The sequence below is a fragment of the Gadus morhua genome, chromosome 10 (assembly GCF_902167405.1).
Source record: "Gadus morhua chromosome 10, gadMor3.0, whole genome shotgun sequence".
NCBI lineage: Eukaryota > Metazoa > Chordata > Actinopteri > Gadiformes > Gadidae > Gadus > Gadus morhua.
The window spans coordinates 11,218,549-11,236,965 of record NC_044057.1 but is presented as its reverse complement, the minus strand read 5'-3'; the positions used below and the strand labels follow the sequence as shown (position 1 = coordinate 11,236,965).

General features: G+C 45.9%; 1 protein-coding gene across 4 annotated transcripts; it reads right to left on the bottom strand.

The window, feature by feature from the left end:
• Positions 1-215: 215 nt before the first annotated feature.
• Positions 216-18,327, bottom strand: LOC115552075 (zinc finger protein ZFMSA12A). Of its 4 annotated transcripts, XM_030367825.1 has the most exons (15): positions 10,069-10,406; positions 9,591-9,670; positions 9,395-9,450; positions 5,801-5,997; positions 5,303-5,395; positions 5,122-5,199; positions 4,938-5,036; positions 4,709-4,838; positions 3,902-4,139; positions 3,668-3,766; positions 3,549-3,595; positions 3,335-3,459; positions 1,988-2,447; positions 919-1,374; positions 216-714 (listed from the first exon to the last, which is right to left on the bottom strand). In XM_030367825.1, exons 1-15 carry the CDS (start codon positions 10,162-10,164, stop codon positions 539-541), a joined length of 2,430 nt encoding a protein of 809 aa, XP_030223685.1. In that variant the 5' UTR covers positions 10,165-10,406; the 3' UTR covers positions 216-538. The 4 variants fall into 4 exon arrangements, with proteins under 4 accessions (XP_030223685.1, XP_030223687.1, XP_030223688.1 ...); XM_030367827.1 differs by lacking the exons at positions 9,395-9,450; positions 9,591-9,670; positions 10,069-10,406 and adding an exon at positions 18,267-18,327; XM_030367828.1 differs by lacking the exons at positions 9,395-9,450; positions 9,591-9,670; positions 10,069-10,406 and adding an exon at positions 15,262-15,838.
• Positions 18,328-18,417: the final 90 nt, after the last annotated feature.

Here is an 18,417-nt window from a genome sequence, read left to right as displayed (position 1 = left end):
GCAGACTCCAGCTATTGTCGAGAGGCGTCATCTAGAGGAGCCATACACACACTCCCGCTCAAAGTATTTAAAGAAATGTTTTCAAATATTAACTTGCTACTTTTTGTACTCGTTTGCTCAGTGTGAGCCTGTAGAAGCAGCAATGGTAGTATTAGTAAGAGTTCAATTAGTGGTAGTGCTCTACATAGCAAGTTCAGAGGGCGATTCCATCAGCACAGGTATCACAGGCTTTGTTAAAATATTTTATGCAGCAACAAAAATAGACAGTGTTTAACATAACGGTCTGATAACACTGCGATACAGAGCGGACGATTCCAGGGGAGAACTGAGCCAAGACGAAGAACAGCCAGGAACATGCGCTCTCAAGACACTCTTTACAACAGTCGTACAATAAAACTTTTCAGACTAGTTTTGGGGTGGAGGAGGCTAGGGGGTCAGTAGGTGTCTGTAGAGGCTAGGAGGTCTTCTGGGTCCATCGTGGTACATGTCTGGAGGCTAGGAGGTCTTGTGGGTCCGTAGTGGTACGTGTGTGTACAGGCTAGGAGGTCTTGTGTGTGCGTACGTGTCTGTTTAAGTGGTTCCTGCTGGCGTAGCTCTTCTGGCAGTAGGAGCAGGCGTGGGGCCTCTTGTCGCTGTGGGTGTGGATGTGGATCTTCAGGGTGGACTTCCTGATGAAACACTTCCCACACTTTGGACAGCTGAATGGCTTCTCACCTACAAACACACACACACACACACGCGTACAGGGGAGTGGAGCTGGTCAGTGGTCTCCCGACATAATTGTCTGATATAATCATTCAGTGCAATAATTATTACATTATATTGGGTCAGAGGGTAAGGGTTGCTGGAGGTTGAGGGTTACTAGAGGGTGCTGAAGAATAGAGGGCGAGGGGTAGTCGAGGGTGAGCGGGTGCTTACCGGTGTGCGAGCGGCGGTGCTCGCTGAGGTGACAGGAGATGGCGAAGGCCTTGCCGCAGTCCGGGCATACGTAGGGCCGCTCCCCGGTGTGCGTGCGCGTGTGCTTCTGCAGGTCGCCCTTCGACGGCCAGCCCTTCCCGCACACGGCGCAGACGTAGGGCCGCTCGCCGGTGTGCAGGCGGATGTGCACCACCAGGCCCGCCAGCGCGGTGAACGACTTCCCGCAGTACTGGCAGCAGAAGGGCTTCTCCCCGTTGTGGAGCCGCAGGTGGTTCTCCAGCCCGCCGCGCGTCCAGAAGCGCTTGCCGCACTGGGAGCAGAGGTGGGCCTGCGGGGCCGAGTGGCGCCGGGCGTGCACCTGTAGGTTGCTCAGCGTGATGAAGGCCTTGGAGCACTGGGAGCACTGGAACGAGCGCTTCTTGTGCTCCCGCAGGTGGATCCGCAGCTGGGTGAGATCTGGTATGAGGAAAGTCGGAGGGGTTAGAGAGGAACCGGTCCGGAACACACACACTACACTGTCTGCTCTGATTCCTTCATTTTACATACAACAGGATGTCTGATGTTCTCCTAGAGGAAATAGCTCCTCAATAAAATACTATACTCTAAACAAAAATGCTTAATTTTCTGTTTGTGCTCTGCTGAATACAGTATTCGGATGGGCTCCTGCACTACAGTACACACACATACATGATGTGTTCATTACAGGATAGTTATATAGCGTGTGCGTGTACGGTCAGACATTGAGAGGTACGAAGAAAATGTATCTATTTTGAGCAACCCGTCAACTCCTGCCATCTTGAAACTAAATGTCTACATATGTTGGAGTGTGTGTGGAGGAAGGCTGGTTTAAGCAGCCTCACCTGGCCCGAGTCAGACTGCTCTAGGGCTGGGTGAAGCTGCTTGAACCAGCCATCTTCCACTCACCCAGAGTCTAGAATCTGGACCTAGACTCTGCATTGCCTCCCCCCTTAATCCCCCATGTACTAATTTTAAATGGATTTGGATTAAAGTGTCTACTAAACGCCCTGAAGGTAAATGTAAATTAGATGATCAGAGGCGTCCGCTGTACCTGTGAACACCTGGTCACAGATGCTGCACTTGAAGGCTCTGTCGGTGGCCGGGTGGGTCTGCTGGTGCCTGAAGAGCTCCGTCTGCGTGGGGAACGTTTGGCTGCAGGCGGGGCAGCCAAGCCGGGGGGCCGCCGGCGGGGGGTGGCGGTGCGTCTGCCGGTGGGCGCGGAGCTCCCCGGGCGAGGCGAACACGCGCACGCACCTGCCGCAGGTGAGGCCCCCGCCGCAGGTGAGGCCTCCGGCGGCTGCGTGGGTCTGCTGGTGGGTGGTCAGCGTGGAGGAGAGGCGGAACCTCTTGTGGCAGTGGGAGCACTGGTAGGGCACCTGGTGGGTCTGGATGTGGGCCTTCAGCTCGCCGTCCGTCTGGAAGCTGCCGGCGCACTGGAAGCAGCTGCGGTACACCTGGGCTGGGGGGGGCGGGCCGGGGCAGCCCTGCAGGGTCCGCAGGTGGCGAAGCACCTGAGAAACAACCAATTAAAGGGCCCGTATTATGGCACCAGGTGGCAAAGCACCTGAAGAAACAACCAATTAAAAGGTACCTATTATAGCACCAGGTGGCAAAGCACCTGGAGAAACAACCAATTAAAGGGCCCCTATTATAGCACCAGGTGGCAAAGCACCTGAGAAACACATGGTAACCAGAGAGACAGTTAATACATGACAATGCATTTTTGAGCCTTGGCTGTGTTTTCTTTTACTTATCTATTTTATTGTATGAGAATGTTTCTATGTGAAGCACTTTGAGTCTGCTTCATGCATGAAAAGTGCTATATAAATGAAGTTGCCTTGCCTTAAATAAAAATATATATATTACAAGTAATCTGGTTTCTACCTACATGGTGTGATTATATGTGACTTGATTTCGTCTATTTCCCATTATGGTTGATGGTTTGGATACTTAGTCCACCATTGTTGATTTCTCACCTGAAGAGCCAATCTCCAGAGCTATGGCTCGCCAGGCAATGTCCTTTTTGGTGTTGTCTTTATAATGACGGGAACTTTGGTCATATAATTCAACATACTTTTCCACCTCGACGACCAGTCTCTCATCGTCCATTCTCTCAGAATAGTTTTCTCACAAACGAAAGAGGGCGACATCCAGTGGTGAGGAGTAGATATAGAGGTGCCTACGGGACCCGGGATGTACAAACCAGCTTTTAAAAAGCGCTTTTTCAGGGGCGGCGACGCTAGGGAATAGAACATTGGCTCGAAGATTAGTTGGGCAGCGCGGCGCGGAACGCTGCCGCGCTGCGCTCCCTTGAATACACATGTTGTGTACAGTGAAGATACATAGAGTGTGTGGGTAGAGAGACAGACATTGAGGTGTGTCAGACGTGCAGGCTGACCTCAGAGCGATATATGAAACATTGTCCACACTGAGGGCACTTGTGGGCCAGCCGTTGAGTATTATGGTCTGTCTGGGCCGGGGAGGCTGAGGTCGTCAGCGTATCACCTGGAGATAAAGCTTTGCCTGATGGACGAGCAGGAAGGACACATGAGTAACTGGACTATTATGGGCTGGTGATTGCATCAGGTGTATGCGTGATTATGCGTGCTCACCTGTGTTCTCCGGCTGATCTTCGATACAGCAGTCCGAGTCACTGGACCTGAGAGAGGAGGGTCGTCAGGTCACTGTGAACAGGGTCAACGTTCAGCTCAACAGAGGGACCCACACACACCTGTCGGGCTGGGAGAGTGCCAGCAGGGAGTCCTGAAGTTCTTGAACGCTGCTCTCCGTCTCCGTCGGTGGTGGGCCGGCGGGCTCAGACTGGATCCCACTGCTCGACAGAGGAGCGGACATTTAACACAAACGTTAAGCTAAACGGTAAATGGACTGCATTTACACAGCACTTTTCTTACTAGTGCCCACTCAAAAAGTAACTAAATAAATTGTTCTACAACCGGAGACCAACCTTGAGCCCATTCTGTTCAGTGCTGCCGTTGGCTGCTTGATTGACACCTGGCTCTGGCCAACAGTGTCACATTCCTTTCCATTTCCTGCTGCCTCACAGGTGACTTCCTCTTCGTCCTGCTTGCTCGCCTGCCGGGATGCAGGTTTTGATTGGATCAGGGGTTTGGAGGCAGGAGAGGGTGGGGGGGGCTTGAGGCGGGACCAGGCGCTCAGTAGGTGGTCCTCATCAACGGAACAGCCTGGAGAGAACGAGAGGATGGAGGGATGCAACCACCAGTCTGTAGGGTAGGGTACGCAGAGTATGTACTAGGGTTGGTGTAGAGAAGGTAAGGTTGGTGTAGAGAAGGTAGGGTTAGTAAAGAGTAGGTAGGGTTAGTGTAGAGTAGGTAGGGTTACTGTAGATAAGCTATGGTTAGTGTAGAGTAGGTAGGGTTGGTGTAGAGTAGGTAGGGTTGGTGTAGAGTAGGTAGGGTTTGTGTAGAGTGGGTAGGGTTAGTAAAGAGAGGGTAGGGTTAATGTAAGGAAGGTACAGTTAGTGTGGAGTGGGTACGGTTAGTGTAGTGTAGGTAGGGTTAGTGTAGAGTACGTAGGGTCAGTGTAGAGAAGGTAGGGTTAGTTTAAGGAAGGTACAGTTAGTGTGGAGTGGGTAGGGTTAGTGTGGAGTGGGTAGGGTTAGTGTAGTGTAGGTAGGGTTAGTGTAGTGTGTATAGGGTTGTGGGGTTAGGGTTAGAGTCTGTAGGCTACCTGGGGTGACGGGGTTAGCGTCTGTATCTTAAATGGGGCTGTGGGATTAGAGTGTGTGCGCTACCTGAGGTGGTGCTGTGTCCCAGGCGGTAGGTCTGATTGGACAGCAGATCCTTCAGCTCCTCCCTGTTGGAGTCGATCTCCTGCAGACACTCCTCCAGGCCAGCGGAGGGCGCCGACAGCCAGACTGCAGTCTAACAACAGATCACAGAGTGTGTACTACTCAGTATCCTGCATCACTGAACAGTGAGTGTAGGAGAAGAGATAGGGGAATGTGTGACCGTTGTGAGTACCTGTTTGAAGTCAGGAACGGGGAAGCTCTGGTCAAGTCTGGACAGGAAGTGACACAACAGACCCTCCAGGGCTGATGTGAAGTCCTGGTCCAAAAGGGTCTGGGGGAAACAGATACTTGGCTCCAAACTGTACAATATACCCAATTACACTCTACCATGAGCTTAGTGCATCACCACCACTCACCTGCAGGAGGTGCTGTTGGGCCTCCTCGGGTCTCTCTGCCTGTAGACTGGACGCCCACTGCTTCAACACACTGCTGTCCTGGAATAACGATCAACAATCAATCAATACCAATGTGACAAGCTACCGCTGGTCTGGAACGAGAAACCCATGATAATCAATACCATTACGATGTCTTTCTCACCGTTTCCAAGGAGACCGCGTGGATCCTTTCCATGTGGTGTCGGACGGCACCCGGGGTGTCGGCGACCTCACCGCTCAGTACTTCCTGGGTCCTCTTCACAGACAGAAATGGTAACAGATAGCATTAGCATCGTCAGGTTATAACCACAAGCTATCAGAGTCGGTGTATACCAGTGGTTCACAATCTCAGGGTCGGGAGCCAACTCGGGTCCCAAACAAGCATATGGGGTCACTGCATGGATATACCTTTTAATTTTTTTAACTATGAACAAACTGACTGCCTTTTGCTTCATAGCTAGAATCACTTTCTTAATGTATAAATTATGCGATTAAGTTTACTGGGACAGTGAGATTACCAGCAGATGCCCAAAAGTTAAAGTTTGGTCTCCAAACATTTTTAGAGCTAGAAATGGGGTCAGGTGCCAACAAGTTGGCAATTTTAAAAACAATAGTGATGCCCAAGAATTTTGTTTACATTTGAACACAATTCCATAAATACCTTGGCCCTCAGCCCGAGCAGCAAAAGGCTTTTCTGCTGGCCGGTCAAAAGCTCTGGGATGGCATCCGTAACCAAGGAAATAAAGTCTTCCAACATCCCAAAGTGGCTCGTTCTCTGTTGCCGGGCGACCTCCCACATCACCGCAGAGAAGAGTCGGAGGGGCGGGACGAGGAGCTGCAGGGACGACAGCGACGACACTGAGAGTAGAGAGGAGATTAGAGATAATGAGAGGTGAGAGGAACTAGAGATTAGATCAGTGATATGGTTAGACATGAGATTAGAGATAAAAATGAGATTACATAGGAATTAGAGATGAGATTAGAGAGGAATTAGAGATTACATTACATTACAGAGGAATATAGATTAGAATAGAGAGAGAGTAGATTTGATTAGAATTGAGATAATCGAGGAATTATAGATTAGATCCAATATTTGATATAGGGATAAAAAAGGAGAAAAGAGACGGGATTAGATAAAGAAATTAGTTTATAGATGATATTAGAGGAGATTAGATATTAGATAAAAGATGATATTTGTTAGAGTCCACTAAAAGAACTGATGAGGAAACTAGTCAATAATTGGACACCATAATATAGATAAGCTATTAGCACTTATTTGCATTAAAGTACAGAAATAAAGTCAGGAATGGAACTGAAAGGATGTCAATTGATCTTCATAGTCCTCCGATTACAAAAATGGTTATTTTAACCATGTGAAAAACGCCTCATCTATCGAAAGTATAAAAACATAACTGTGAACCAACATGAAACCAACTTCACTACAGTATCGTCCAATGCATCCGGACCGTATGCCAAACCAGAGTTCTCCGTCTAACGTGCGTTATGTACAATACTATATTCTACAATACCCAAAAGTTTAAACTATGATTAATAATAACATGGTCGATTATATAGCTAGTAGATTATAGATTATAACAGTGAGGACTTCGGGTGTCCGAGGCGTTAATGTTCCAACCCGTTGACCCCCTCGACGAGGTACTGAGTGTTACTATTACTGTATGTAGTACTTTATACTACCGGGCGGGTATCAATTGTACTCACACATGTCGCGTCGCAAGTGGAGGTATTTATTTAAGTACTACTTTACTATTTACATCTTCTCCGGCGCAGGGCACCAGAGAGGACGTCATCACACGGCGCCTCTTAAAGGGACAGTGCAGGGAAGTCTTGTGTCAATGCAGCAACAAGTTGGCTGAGAATTAAAAAATACCGGTAGGCATTAGAGACACGTTAGTGTCTCTTTTCAATAAGCGACCTCCTCTGTTGGAAGAGCACTCAAACCTGTACTTCAATGCAATATTTGTAAGAACAGTTTCCACTTACTGTAGGTTCCAATGTACTTTACATTGCTGCCTCAAACTGGGACACAAAAGTCTGTCTTTTTATTTTGGGGCATTTGTTGTATTTTATTATTGTTTTAAATATTGTATATATTTTTTACTTTTCTCTATTCGTGTCATGCAATGTATATTTTTGCTAACAATCTAGTTTTCTTCTATCTTCTAACTGACTGTTTGTAATGCTGTAACTAATTTAGTTTACGAATTTAAATATATAATATAAAACCAGAACAACTGTGGCAACGTGAAGTGCAACGTTAAGCGCTATATAAATTTCATTTATTATTATTATTATTATCCGTAAAACGACCTGAGAAGACGTCAATAAGTAGGACTCTGTGTCAGAAGCGTGTCAAGAACAATCTACATTCTCTCTCTCTCTCTCTCTCTCTCTCTCTCTCTCTCTCTCTCTCTCTCTCTCTCTCTCTCTCTCTCTCTCTCTCTCTCTCTCTCTCTCTCTCTCTCTCTCTCTCTCTCTCTCTCTCTCTCTCTCTCTCTCTCTCTCTCATATTCATCTTGGCAATTTTTATTTGCTGTGTTATCTGAAACCTTATTCTCTTTTGGGTTCCATCGTGACTATTAGTTTGTGTAGTGCTACACTTTGGGTCTCTAGAATAGTCTCCTAATCTCCTAATCTCCTAAATCTCCTAATCTCCTAACCTTTATGACACCTTTCCTTAACCTTGTGGAAAACGTAATCGGGTCAAGAAGAGATGAAGAGGTGCTTCCTTTCGAACATAGGAAAAGACAGCACTGTTTAAAATGAATTAAGCTGTGTTCGAAATCGTTCCCTATCATGGATTTAGTGCACTAAGTAGGGTGCACGCCATTTTGTAGGGTGTTTGAATTCTCAGTGGTCCACTATATAGGGCAGGGATGGGCAACTTTCATGATAAAGAGGGCCACATTTTTCATCATAACCATCAGAGGGCCACATGACTGCACACTTCAACTAAACGTGAGCTGAGAGAAGCTACACAATTTTGAATTTGGTAGATATGATTTCCTGTATTCTGGTGCATTTTGGGGATGGCCACTACCTAAAAAATCATCCAGAATCATAACCTATGTACGGTATGTTAATTGAACCAACATACATTCATTTCATGTTTTCCATGCTCAAACAGCCACATGAATGGTCAGTATTTTTATCAGTGCAAAGGGCTCACATGCCAACCTTCCCTCACGGTTGTGCGGGCTGTCAACTTAACCTGAAAGTTCAATAAAACTTTGGCCCAGGCCATAACTCATTATGACGTAAACGTAAAGGAGGCGCAGAGAATCTCTCTCTCTCTCTCTCTCTCTCTCTCTCTCTCTCTCTCTCTCTCTCTCTCTCTCTCTCTCTCTCTCTCTCTCTCTCTCTCTCTCTCTCTCTCTCTCTCTCTCTCTCTCTCTCTCTCTCTCTCTCTCTCTCTCTCTCTCTCTCTCTCTCTCTCTCTCTCTCTCTCTCTCTCTCTCTCTCTCATACTTTAGGGTGCCACTTTGACTTACTGTGCTATAATTTGTTGTGTTTTAGTTAGTGTAGGCCTTAATAAAATAATACATATATTTTGTATTCTTCCTGTTGTTCTGTGTTCTTGCATTTTTTGCTGATTGTGAGACGGTTCAAACTGTACATATTGTAAGCATTAGTCATTTCAGAGGGGATTTGACCTAGCTGCAAAAGTCTCTGCAAGTATAGTGAAAGAGCGTATCAATTTTTAACATGGTTACTCTCTTCCATGTAGGCTACTGCGCTTAATTTTAATTGTTGAAACAGCACAATATGCGGATATATCCTCTGGTATGTTGTGTGCCTCCGCATGTCGTATAAATAATCATAGTGGGCTGCCATGGCCAAAAATGCCAGGGCCATTTTTTGGTCCCAGTCCAGCCCTGGGCGTACGCATGCACCAACAAATCTGCCAAGACTGCAGCTGAAAAAGTGTTTTGTTTTTTTTGCTGATTTTGTGCTGAAATTTGGCTTTCCCGCCAAGCCTCAGCACGATCAAGGCAGAGAATTTGAGAACAAGCTGTTCTACAAACTCAAAGAATATTGCGGCATTCAAGGCTCACACACAACACCATATCACCCAGCTGGAAATGGTCAGGTGGAGAGATTTAACCGAACCCTTATTTCCATGCTGAGATCTCTGCCAGAAGAAGTTAAGAGTGACTGAAAAAGTTCTTTGAACAAAGTGGTGCATGCGTACAATTGTACTCGGAATGAAGCAACCGGCTTCTCCCCCTATTACTTTCTCTTTGGTAGGAGTCCACAGCTTCCAAGTAGACATCATGTTTGGCCTGAAGCCTAATGAGGAGGAGAGTCGTTCTCACAGCGAGTATGCGGAAAGATGGAGGAAGCGCATGGCTGAGGCATACCAACTAGCCTCAAAGGAGGACCAGAAAGGACAGGCCAGAGCGAAAAAATATTATGACAAAAAGACGTACGGAGGTGAGCTCCAACAGGGCTGCAGGGTGTTGGATCGCAACTTGCCAGAGAGAGGAGGCCCTGGTAAATTCCGGTCGTACTGGGAAGAAAAAGTGCATGTAGTCATTGACAAGAAACAAGACAGTCCAGTGTATGTGATACGGCCTGAGAGAGGCCCAGGAAAGACTCGAGTCCTCCACAGAAACGTACTATTGCCTTGTGACTTTTTGCCAGTGGAGGAGGAAGTCACATCAAGAGACACAATGCCCCAAAAGGAAAAGAAAAGGAACAAACAGACATATCAGAGGGACGATGTGACAAACAGCAGTTCAGAGGATGAAGGCGAATGGAGAGCCATCATCAGAGCATCACCAGCACGCCCCGCCTCAGCCAGGAGCCGGCTGAGTGCGGGTGCAGAAGAGTTTTATCTACAACCAGCCCCTAGACATCAAGAGCACCGAGACACGGAAGAGCATCCTGGACAGGATGATGATTTACAAGAGGAAGAGCAGGAGGCAGATGGCTGCGGAATGGTGGAGGAGACGGGAGCAGCTGCAGTATCATCGGATGAAGCAGACGACCACACGCCAGCATCTGATGGAGAGGTCACCGCAACGATGGCGGCCGATGAAGCAGATGAAGCAGATGACGGCGCCATGGCAGCAGAGACGGCAGGCGTTCATCCAGCAGCATCATCTGATGAAGCAGACGGAGATGAGGAGTCGCAGCTCTCCAGAAAATATCCTTTCAGATGCAGAAAGCCATCTAAACTGTTTACTTACACCACCTTAGGCCAGCCTTCCATTACACATAGAAAAAAATAACAATGCAGTACGTTGTTAAAGAGGGTTATATGCAGAGCCGGACAGTAACGGAGTACATTTACTTGAGTACAGTACTTAAGTACAATTTTGAGGCCCCAGGGGCCTCATGTACTAAGGTTGCGTACGCACAAAAACGTGGCGTACGTCCTTTTCCACGCTCACGTTCAGATGTACAAAACGTGAAATGACCGTAAAAATGTGCGGTCCCCACGCCAGCTCCAGAGCTGTCGTACGCACGTTTCTACAGCTATTGTTCCTTTGGCGACACTTAGAGGTGACGCTGGGAAACTGGGAAAAAAGGTGAAAACAATGACTCAGAGTGATTTGCACATCAGAGACACACTAATGAACAATTAACACGCCTTGCAATTATATGGGTGGCTATAAAAGCATGCGCAATGGATGAAGAAAATTGTTTTAAAAATGGCTGCGTTAGCGTTGTTAGAGGACATCGCAAATGGTCAAATCCGAATCCGTGCCCTCTCCTTGCTTGTCTATTCAAAAATAAAAAATTTAAGTTAATAAACACGAGTCAAAGTCTTTAATATCCTGGCATCTTTACGCGCGACTTATGTGTATTGCAAGCAGCCAATTGTATGACCACGTATAATTACAGCATTTATGACTTCAGCATATTTACCTTGGGGATGATCGGCGTCCCCTTCATGGGCTCCCACCACTCCGGTGAGAGCTGTGTCACCGATCAAAGCGGCCACTCTCAAATCGAAGGGGGAGAGTTCCCCCACTCCCGTCCCCCCACCTGTTGCGGTCACGCTTCGGCTGTGGGCAGAAACCCTCCGCTTCACCTCCACCTTGAGGTCTGACCACTTTTTTTTAATTTCAGAGTGTGTGCGCTGCTGAGACCCCACTGCATTGATGGCCTCGCAAACACACTCCCACTCACTTCTCTTTTGTTTTGCATTTATCCCTGTTGACAGGGTTCCAATAGCATATGCTTGCGCATTTCTACCTCGTGGAGCAAAATCTCGAGCTCAGACTCCGTGAAGTTTCGTTTTTTGCCTCTGTTCATGGTGCCAGGTGATCGGATTAAGAGGTGAATCTCAGGTCCAGAGGCCTATTTAAATGAAATTGCATATTTAAATGAGGGCGTGGACAGGGAGGAGTTTGGCACCTCGGCATGTGCGCTCAATTCCACGTTGATCGAGATGTACGAAAGAAACGTGCTTGGATCCATGCGTTCGCACACTTTGATACATCTGAATTTATTTGTGCGTAAGACAGTTTCTGGGTTTTGGCGTACGCCAAGTTTCAGTATGAAATCCACGCAAGTCTTAGTACATGAGGCCCCTGGGGTCTCATTTATAACCGTTGCGTACGCACAAAACGGGGCTGAAAGTTGCGTACGTGACTTTTCACGCCAAGGTTGTGATCTATAAAAAACCAACTTGACGGGAAAATGTGCGCAGCCCTAAGCAAACTCTGACCCATGCGTACGCATGGTTTGGAGGAAAAGGAGAATTGGCGACACAGACGGTGTGGTGGTGAACTGAAGTCAGACCGAAGAATTGCAGAGTGAGAAGAACGATTATGTTTTATCATCGCCCTTCATCAATTTAATTTCAACCCGTATCATGCGTTAGATCCTAATCAGAATAATTTAAGTCCACTGCGTTATTTCTCAGTTATAACTCCAGAAATATCTCCTTAGAATATAAATAAAAATAAATTCTCTATATTTAATCCCGTCACTCCATAGCCTACTGTCCACTGACGGCGCGACTGCATGGAATAAAGCATCTGTCCAACATGTGTCAATAACATAATATTTTTATGTGACACTGTAAACACATAATCAAATGTCAATTAAATCCCAAGTGTGAAAAACCAAGCCACACTCATCACAATCGTTGTCCGTTACTCTTGATGCTTTTCATGACAAATCAGGCATTAAAAAGGGGTTATGTTCAAGAACATTTTACGTGGGTAATTACAAACTGATTATCCAAGGCGTTCTCGTCAGTCTTATTACCATAACCCTATAAATACAGAGGTGAGCGCCGTGGTAATGCTGCACCATATGGCACTTCTGGCGGACCATGCAGGATTCGGAGGGAGAGGGTATTTAGGGACCATAACGATTTATTGGTAGGCTACATAAAAATATGTAACTCTATGTCAGACCACTTCTTTTTTTAATTCTGGGACTGTGCGCTCCGTGCTACTGACAGAGTTCACTGCTGCAGCAACATGTTGCCACTCACTCTGCTTTTTGTTGTTGGCGATTCCAATCCCGTGACCGCCGAACAAAACTACCTTTCGGGCCTCCATCTCACCCACAAGTGTCTCCACTTCAACCTCCGTGAAATATCGCTTTTTTGATTTTCTCAGTACTTCTGCCATTGTTTCCAACAAGACATAATACCGGCATCTGAGTCTGTTTTATATGCAGATCGCATTCATGAGGTCATTTGCATTGACCATTTATGGTTAAAAAGGGGCGTGTAGAGGGCGGAACGTGAAGCTGATTCAGCTGCGCACAATTATAGTCAGTATGTGATTTATAAAGCAAAGATAGCGTACAGGTGTGCGTACGCAGTGTTTTATAAATCCGAATATTTTTTGGCGCACGCAAAACTTGGCTTCTGGGCGTACGCACATTTTTAGTAACAATCCCACGCACAGTTTTATAAATGAGACCCCTGTACTTTACTCAAGTATCATTTTTTGGGAGTACTCATGACTTTACTCAAGTACATTTGAGAGGCAAATATTGTACTCTTTACTCCGTTACATTTCTATCCATGACCGTGAGTACCCGTTACTCCTTCTGAAAAATAAAAAATAAAAGGAGAAAAGAAAAATCACGGAAACCCTCAATTTGTTGTTTCCCTCTCAAACGTGATTCCCTCTCAAACTGATTAGGACAGCCTTCAGCCTATCAGCAATCACCTTCGCTTTCCGCCAAAGCCAACTCCATGGTCAGAATTAGATGAGAGACGATTGTTGATTTGATTGATAAAAAAACTGAGAAACTCACACATACATAGAATTGTTAGCTGAATTTTCTTTTCTGATATTGCATATTTATGTAAGCTGAGCAATTGTTTTTATGTTCTTGAGTATACTGTTATACACTGTATACTATAGTGCTATTGCCATGGTAAAAAGATGAAAATTACTTGATTTTACTTTCAATTCCTTTTACATTCTCCAAGGTGTTAACATTTTTCATAACTCCATGCAGGACGTTTCTATACATAAACGTAAGCACTGTAGCAGTAGTAATGCAATATTTAGAAAACATACTCTTGTACTCTTGATACTCAAGTACTTTAAAAAACAAGTACTTCAGTACTTTTACTTAAGTAGACATCTGACTGTAGTACTTTTACTTGTACTTGAGTAAAATTTAGCAAGGGGTATCTGTACTGTTACTCAAGTAAGGAAGCTGTGTACTCTATCCGCCTCTGGTTATATGTTACTTTAGTTCAAAGGTTAAAAAGGTCAAACTGTTTTACACACACAAATAGAAGCAGCTGCTAGTATTTTTTATTCGTATTTTCTATTTATTTTGCAAACAGTACCAGATTCCAGACTGCTAACACATATTATGGTATTACTATGGGTATGTGAGGCATACAATTTAACCACATGTGAGTCTGTTGGGTGGGTTATGGGATAGGAACAAGATCATCATCTTTCATTAAAGGTACCTATCCTGCAAAGCAGAGTTATGCCTCAGAGATCACTTGGCCAGTGATGTCTACCTGTATGACGTGGCAAGACAACGGGAGATACCGGCCATGTTAAAGACTGTTCATGGACAGCAAGTACTTTTGAATTGAGACTCCCGTTCTTGTTTCCATGGCTCCTGAGTTGAAGACCAATATTCTGGGAATGTGTAACGTCGAGACGACATTTATTTTGTAGGGGAGAGTGTGGGACTCTGGTTAAGTTAGGCTATAGTATTGGACATTATGGGAAAAGGTGCACTGTCCAGGGCCGGGAAACATCTACACCCCCTGTATATTGTATTTGAGGTTTTGTTTATTGATTTATTTTAAGCTATGCTTTGACTGAATATGTGCATGCAGAATGAAAGGAATTAAGACCGTTATGGTAGAATTGTCAGGAGTTAGGGGGATGCCACACACAGGCACATAGGGGCAGCCCACCGGGGGTCTTAGTGGTCCTGACTGTAGAGAAAGTTAGCTAGGGAGCTGCATATGGAGAAGTGTGGTTATCCGACCTTATGTTTAATGTGTTACAGGTGAGCCTAATATGACAATTTACTGTGTATTCTTCATCATTATTATTATCATTATTTTGCATGTATCTTAGTGGTCCTGACTGTAGAGAAATTTAGCTAGGGAGCTGCATATGGAGAACTGTGGTTATCCGACCGTATGTTTAATGCGTTACAGACCGTCGACAATAAATGCCACGAAAGATCATCCCCTGTCTGATTAATCCAACCATAAGTGTGCTACACACAGACCGGTGAGGGTGGGGGGGGTCCCAGATCTGGTTCATGAGGACATTAAGGCACGATTGTTAGGGTTTAAATAGACAAAATCACCATTATTGTTCTTAACAAGAATCCGTAGAAGAGAACGAATAGTTTTTTGCTCATAAAGGCTAATGCACCAAGCAACTTCCAGCATTCGCACGCATGCACGCACGCACGCACACATACACACACACACACACACACACACAACAAGATGTGTTGTCTTGATATCCTGCCCTCGAGGAGCATCTCTGTCGTTCCCTATCAATCAGTCAAAACCAGATCATTAAACCCTCATATTTTACGAGCTGCAGAGCAGTAGCTGTTGACAAATGGGGTATGCATAACTCTTGTTCCAGCCCAGCTGAACAGTCCCTCAGGGCTGCGTGTCACAACCTGTCTCTCCGTCTGTCTCTCCATCTCCCCTGGCCACAGGTCCGCTCCGTCCGCATCCCCCAGATCGGAGAGAAGTTTGCCAGCTGACACGGACAGAAGGGTACCTGCGGAATCCAGTACCGACAAGAGGTAAAACCACATCCTCATACACGGAGTGGGAATGTGAAGGGATATCTGATCAAAATGCTGGCCAGGGGTAAAACAATCACAAAGATTTGCAAAAACGTTAATATTCTTCCTTTTTTTTTCGTCTTAGTGTGTTCACATTAATGAAATCTGTTGATATTCAAATAAAAAAATTACATAATCTTTTACAAACTGTACTCTGCTTCCTTAAATTAGTTTCCCAAACTGCCTTTCTTAGCACATAGCGAACTGGAGTATATTGTGAAATGTGCACCCCTATGTACTGATTCATTAGTTTATTTTGAATCGGGAATCAAGAATAGTTTTTTAATCGAATCGTAACCCTCAAGAATCAAAATAGATTTGAGAGATACCAAAAGATTCACACCCCGTGTCCAGATAGTGTAGGTCCGAGGTTGGCGTGTCTGACCGGGGAGCCCAAAGGATTCTGGGTTTAAACCCCGTTGTCAATAGGGAGCAAGAGACAACCCCCCCCCCCCCCCCCCGGGCAAGAGACAAACCGCTACCTGCTCATTCATGATGCATCCCATTCCAATATAATCGCCTTAGTCTCTTTGACTAAAAGCTAAGTAACTAAATGGTGAATAAACACGGGTAGACCATCTTCTAGACCCATAGTTTCCCCAGACCTTTTGTTACTTATCTACCTACCTTTAATCAAACTCGCTAACCAGCCCATTCTGCTTCTCTGCATGTTAGCACGCTCTTTATTAATCTGGAGAGCCTGCTGCGGCTCATGTGTTGGAACAAATTCCCTTTGTAAAGCGGTCTTAGAAAGCACAACAAGGATTGGGTTTCATGTAAGACGATAGAGGGCCTCCAACAGGGGTTCTCTCAATCCAAAGAGCCGTCCGTGGGTGTTGTGTCTTCTAGCGTCTTTGTGTGTTTGCTCTGTAGGACATTCACGTGTGAGGGAACATGTGAGGGAATCACGCCTGACATCATCATCAACCCCCATGCCATCCCCTCTCGAATGACAGTCGGTCACTTAATCGAGTGTCTGCAGGGCAAGGTGTGTGTGTGTGTGTGTGTGTGTGTGTGTGTGTGTGTGTGTGTGTGTGTGTGTGTGTGTGTGTGTGTGTGTGTGTGTGTGTGTGAGACAGACAAAAAGTTATAATGCTGCACAACCTAGTTTCAGAGTATAGAATCTGAAATTCAATGTTAACAATTCTGTAGATAAATGTATTTCTAAAGTTCCCTGTGTGTGTCAACACTTTAAGTGGCTATATAAATGCACTCTATGGAGCATCCGTCTCAATCCAACAATCTGCCTACACTGTTGATGTTGTCCAGTATCCTGTTTACTTTGCACTGCAAGGCTGGATCTTGTATCACAGTACGCCTTGAGAGCCAATCACAGCTAACCCCATGCTGACGCCGTCGCTCTGTGTTCAGCCCGGCCCAAGGTCACACTGTCGACCAGCGCGACTGTAGTATATTGGGTATACTGAGATTAACTAGCCAGACACTGACGTTACTCTAGGCATGTTTATTGTTGACCCGGGCACAGGGCACTCCAGCATAGCATTCATACATCAACTCTGAACCAACCCATTTAGTTAAATCTTTTTGAAATTAAACACTGTTCCATGTAAAACGTTGACGTGATTCCGTCTCATTCTGTCCCTTTTCCCCTGTGCGTGCACAGGTTTCTGTAAACAAGGGCGAGATCGGCGACGCCACGCCGTTCAACGACGCGGTCAACGTGCAGAAGGTCTCCAACCTGCTGTCCGAGTACGGCTACCACCTGAGGGGTAACGAGGTAAACCCAGAGCACTCGTTCTCTTCTTTACCACTCTCCATTGAGATGGTGTTACCGTTGACAATATGTAAGGTTGTTGTCTGTTCCCACAAATGAATGGCTGGCTCGACTTGGTACGTGGGAAATGGATACAGACTAACACCCGTTCGTTCGTGTTACTCAGTGTAACTCACCGAGTAAACACTGGGGGTTATGTACACTGCTATGTCATACTGGATTCCGTTTTCTTCTACATTTTTGTTGTGTGGTACCCGTTCGGGCCTTAATACGAAGTCAGAGCTAGCGATACGAAGACACAATATGAGGCATTGTGCCACAGAGCCCCCCCCCCCCCCACACTCCCACAGGTCTGATATGATGGCTCACTGGGTGCCATGCGTGATTACCAAGCGCTCTCTGTCCCTCCAATGCAGGTTCTCTACAATGGCTTCACCGTCCGCAAGCTCACCTCCCAGATCTTCATCGGGCCCACGGGGCATGCCCGTAATTCCGACACCTCATTGTTCCGACGTCTCAATGGTCCGAAATATTTCCCATTAGATCGACATGCCACTATGCCGACGGTTCAATGTTACGAAAACGGAACCCATTGGTCCGAAGGTCCGTTTGTCCGACTTTTCAAAAAGGAGGCGCATTAGGCCGACGGTTCAATATGCCGAATAGGCCTACTAAATAGGCTATAAAGAGTTTTATACCTTGCTCGCGCTCTTGCTCTCTCTCGCTCTCTCACTCTCTATCTCCAAAATACAACATAGGCCTACATATCACGTTCACGATGAATATTGGAGAGCAAAGTGACAACGCTTCACTTCATTTCGACACGGTGTTTCAGAGCGTAGGTCTAATTCTCAACACGGGCACGAACACACACACACACACACACACACACACACACACACACACACACACACACACACACACACACACACACACACACACACACACTTGACTAAGTACACGGCATGAGGTATAAGTTTGACTAAATCAATACCAACAAAATTATTTAGGCTAAAAGCCCACTGTAAACACAGTAAACAACACATATAGGCCCACACACAGCTACTAAAGATAACATTTGTATTTGTTTTTCACTCACCGTTTGACTTCTTTACAGGAAAAGCATTAGTCCTTGTATAACGTGCGCTTCATAAATTCACCTCTTGTGACCGTTCAAGCCCACAGCAACAGTCTGGCTTGGTGAAGTGCACTTCTGGAACTTAGCCTACATCGTCTTTTATTTTTGGTTT

What these genes read in the sequence shown, in the direction of transcription:
- LOC115552075 (XM_030367825.1), bottom strand. Translation starts at nt 10,164, where the DNA reads ATGCTGGCGTGTGGTCGTCTGCTTCATCCGATGATACTGCAGCTGCTC. An exon ending in CCGTTCCTGACTTCAAACAG is followed by an intron (nt 4,839 to 4,937) that starts GTACTCACAACG and finishes ATCTGTTGTTAG; the next exon opens with ACTGCAGTCTGGCTGTCGGC. An exon ending in CTGTGACCAGGTGTTCACAG is followed by an intron (nt 1,375 to 1,987) that starts GTACAGCGGACG and finishes TCCTCATACCAG; the next exon opens with ATCTCACCCAGCTGCGGATC.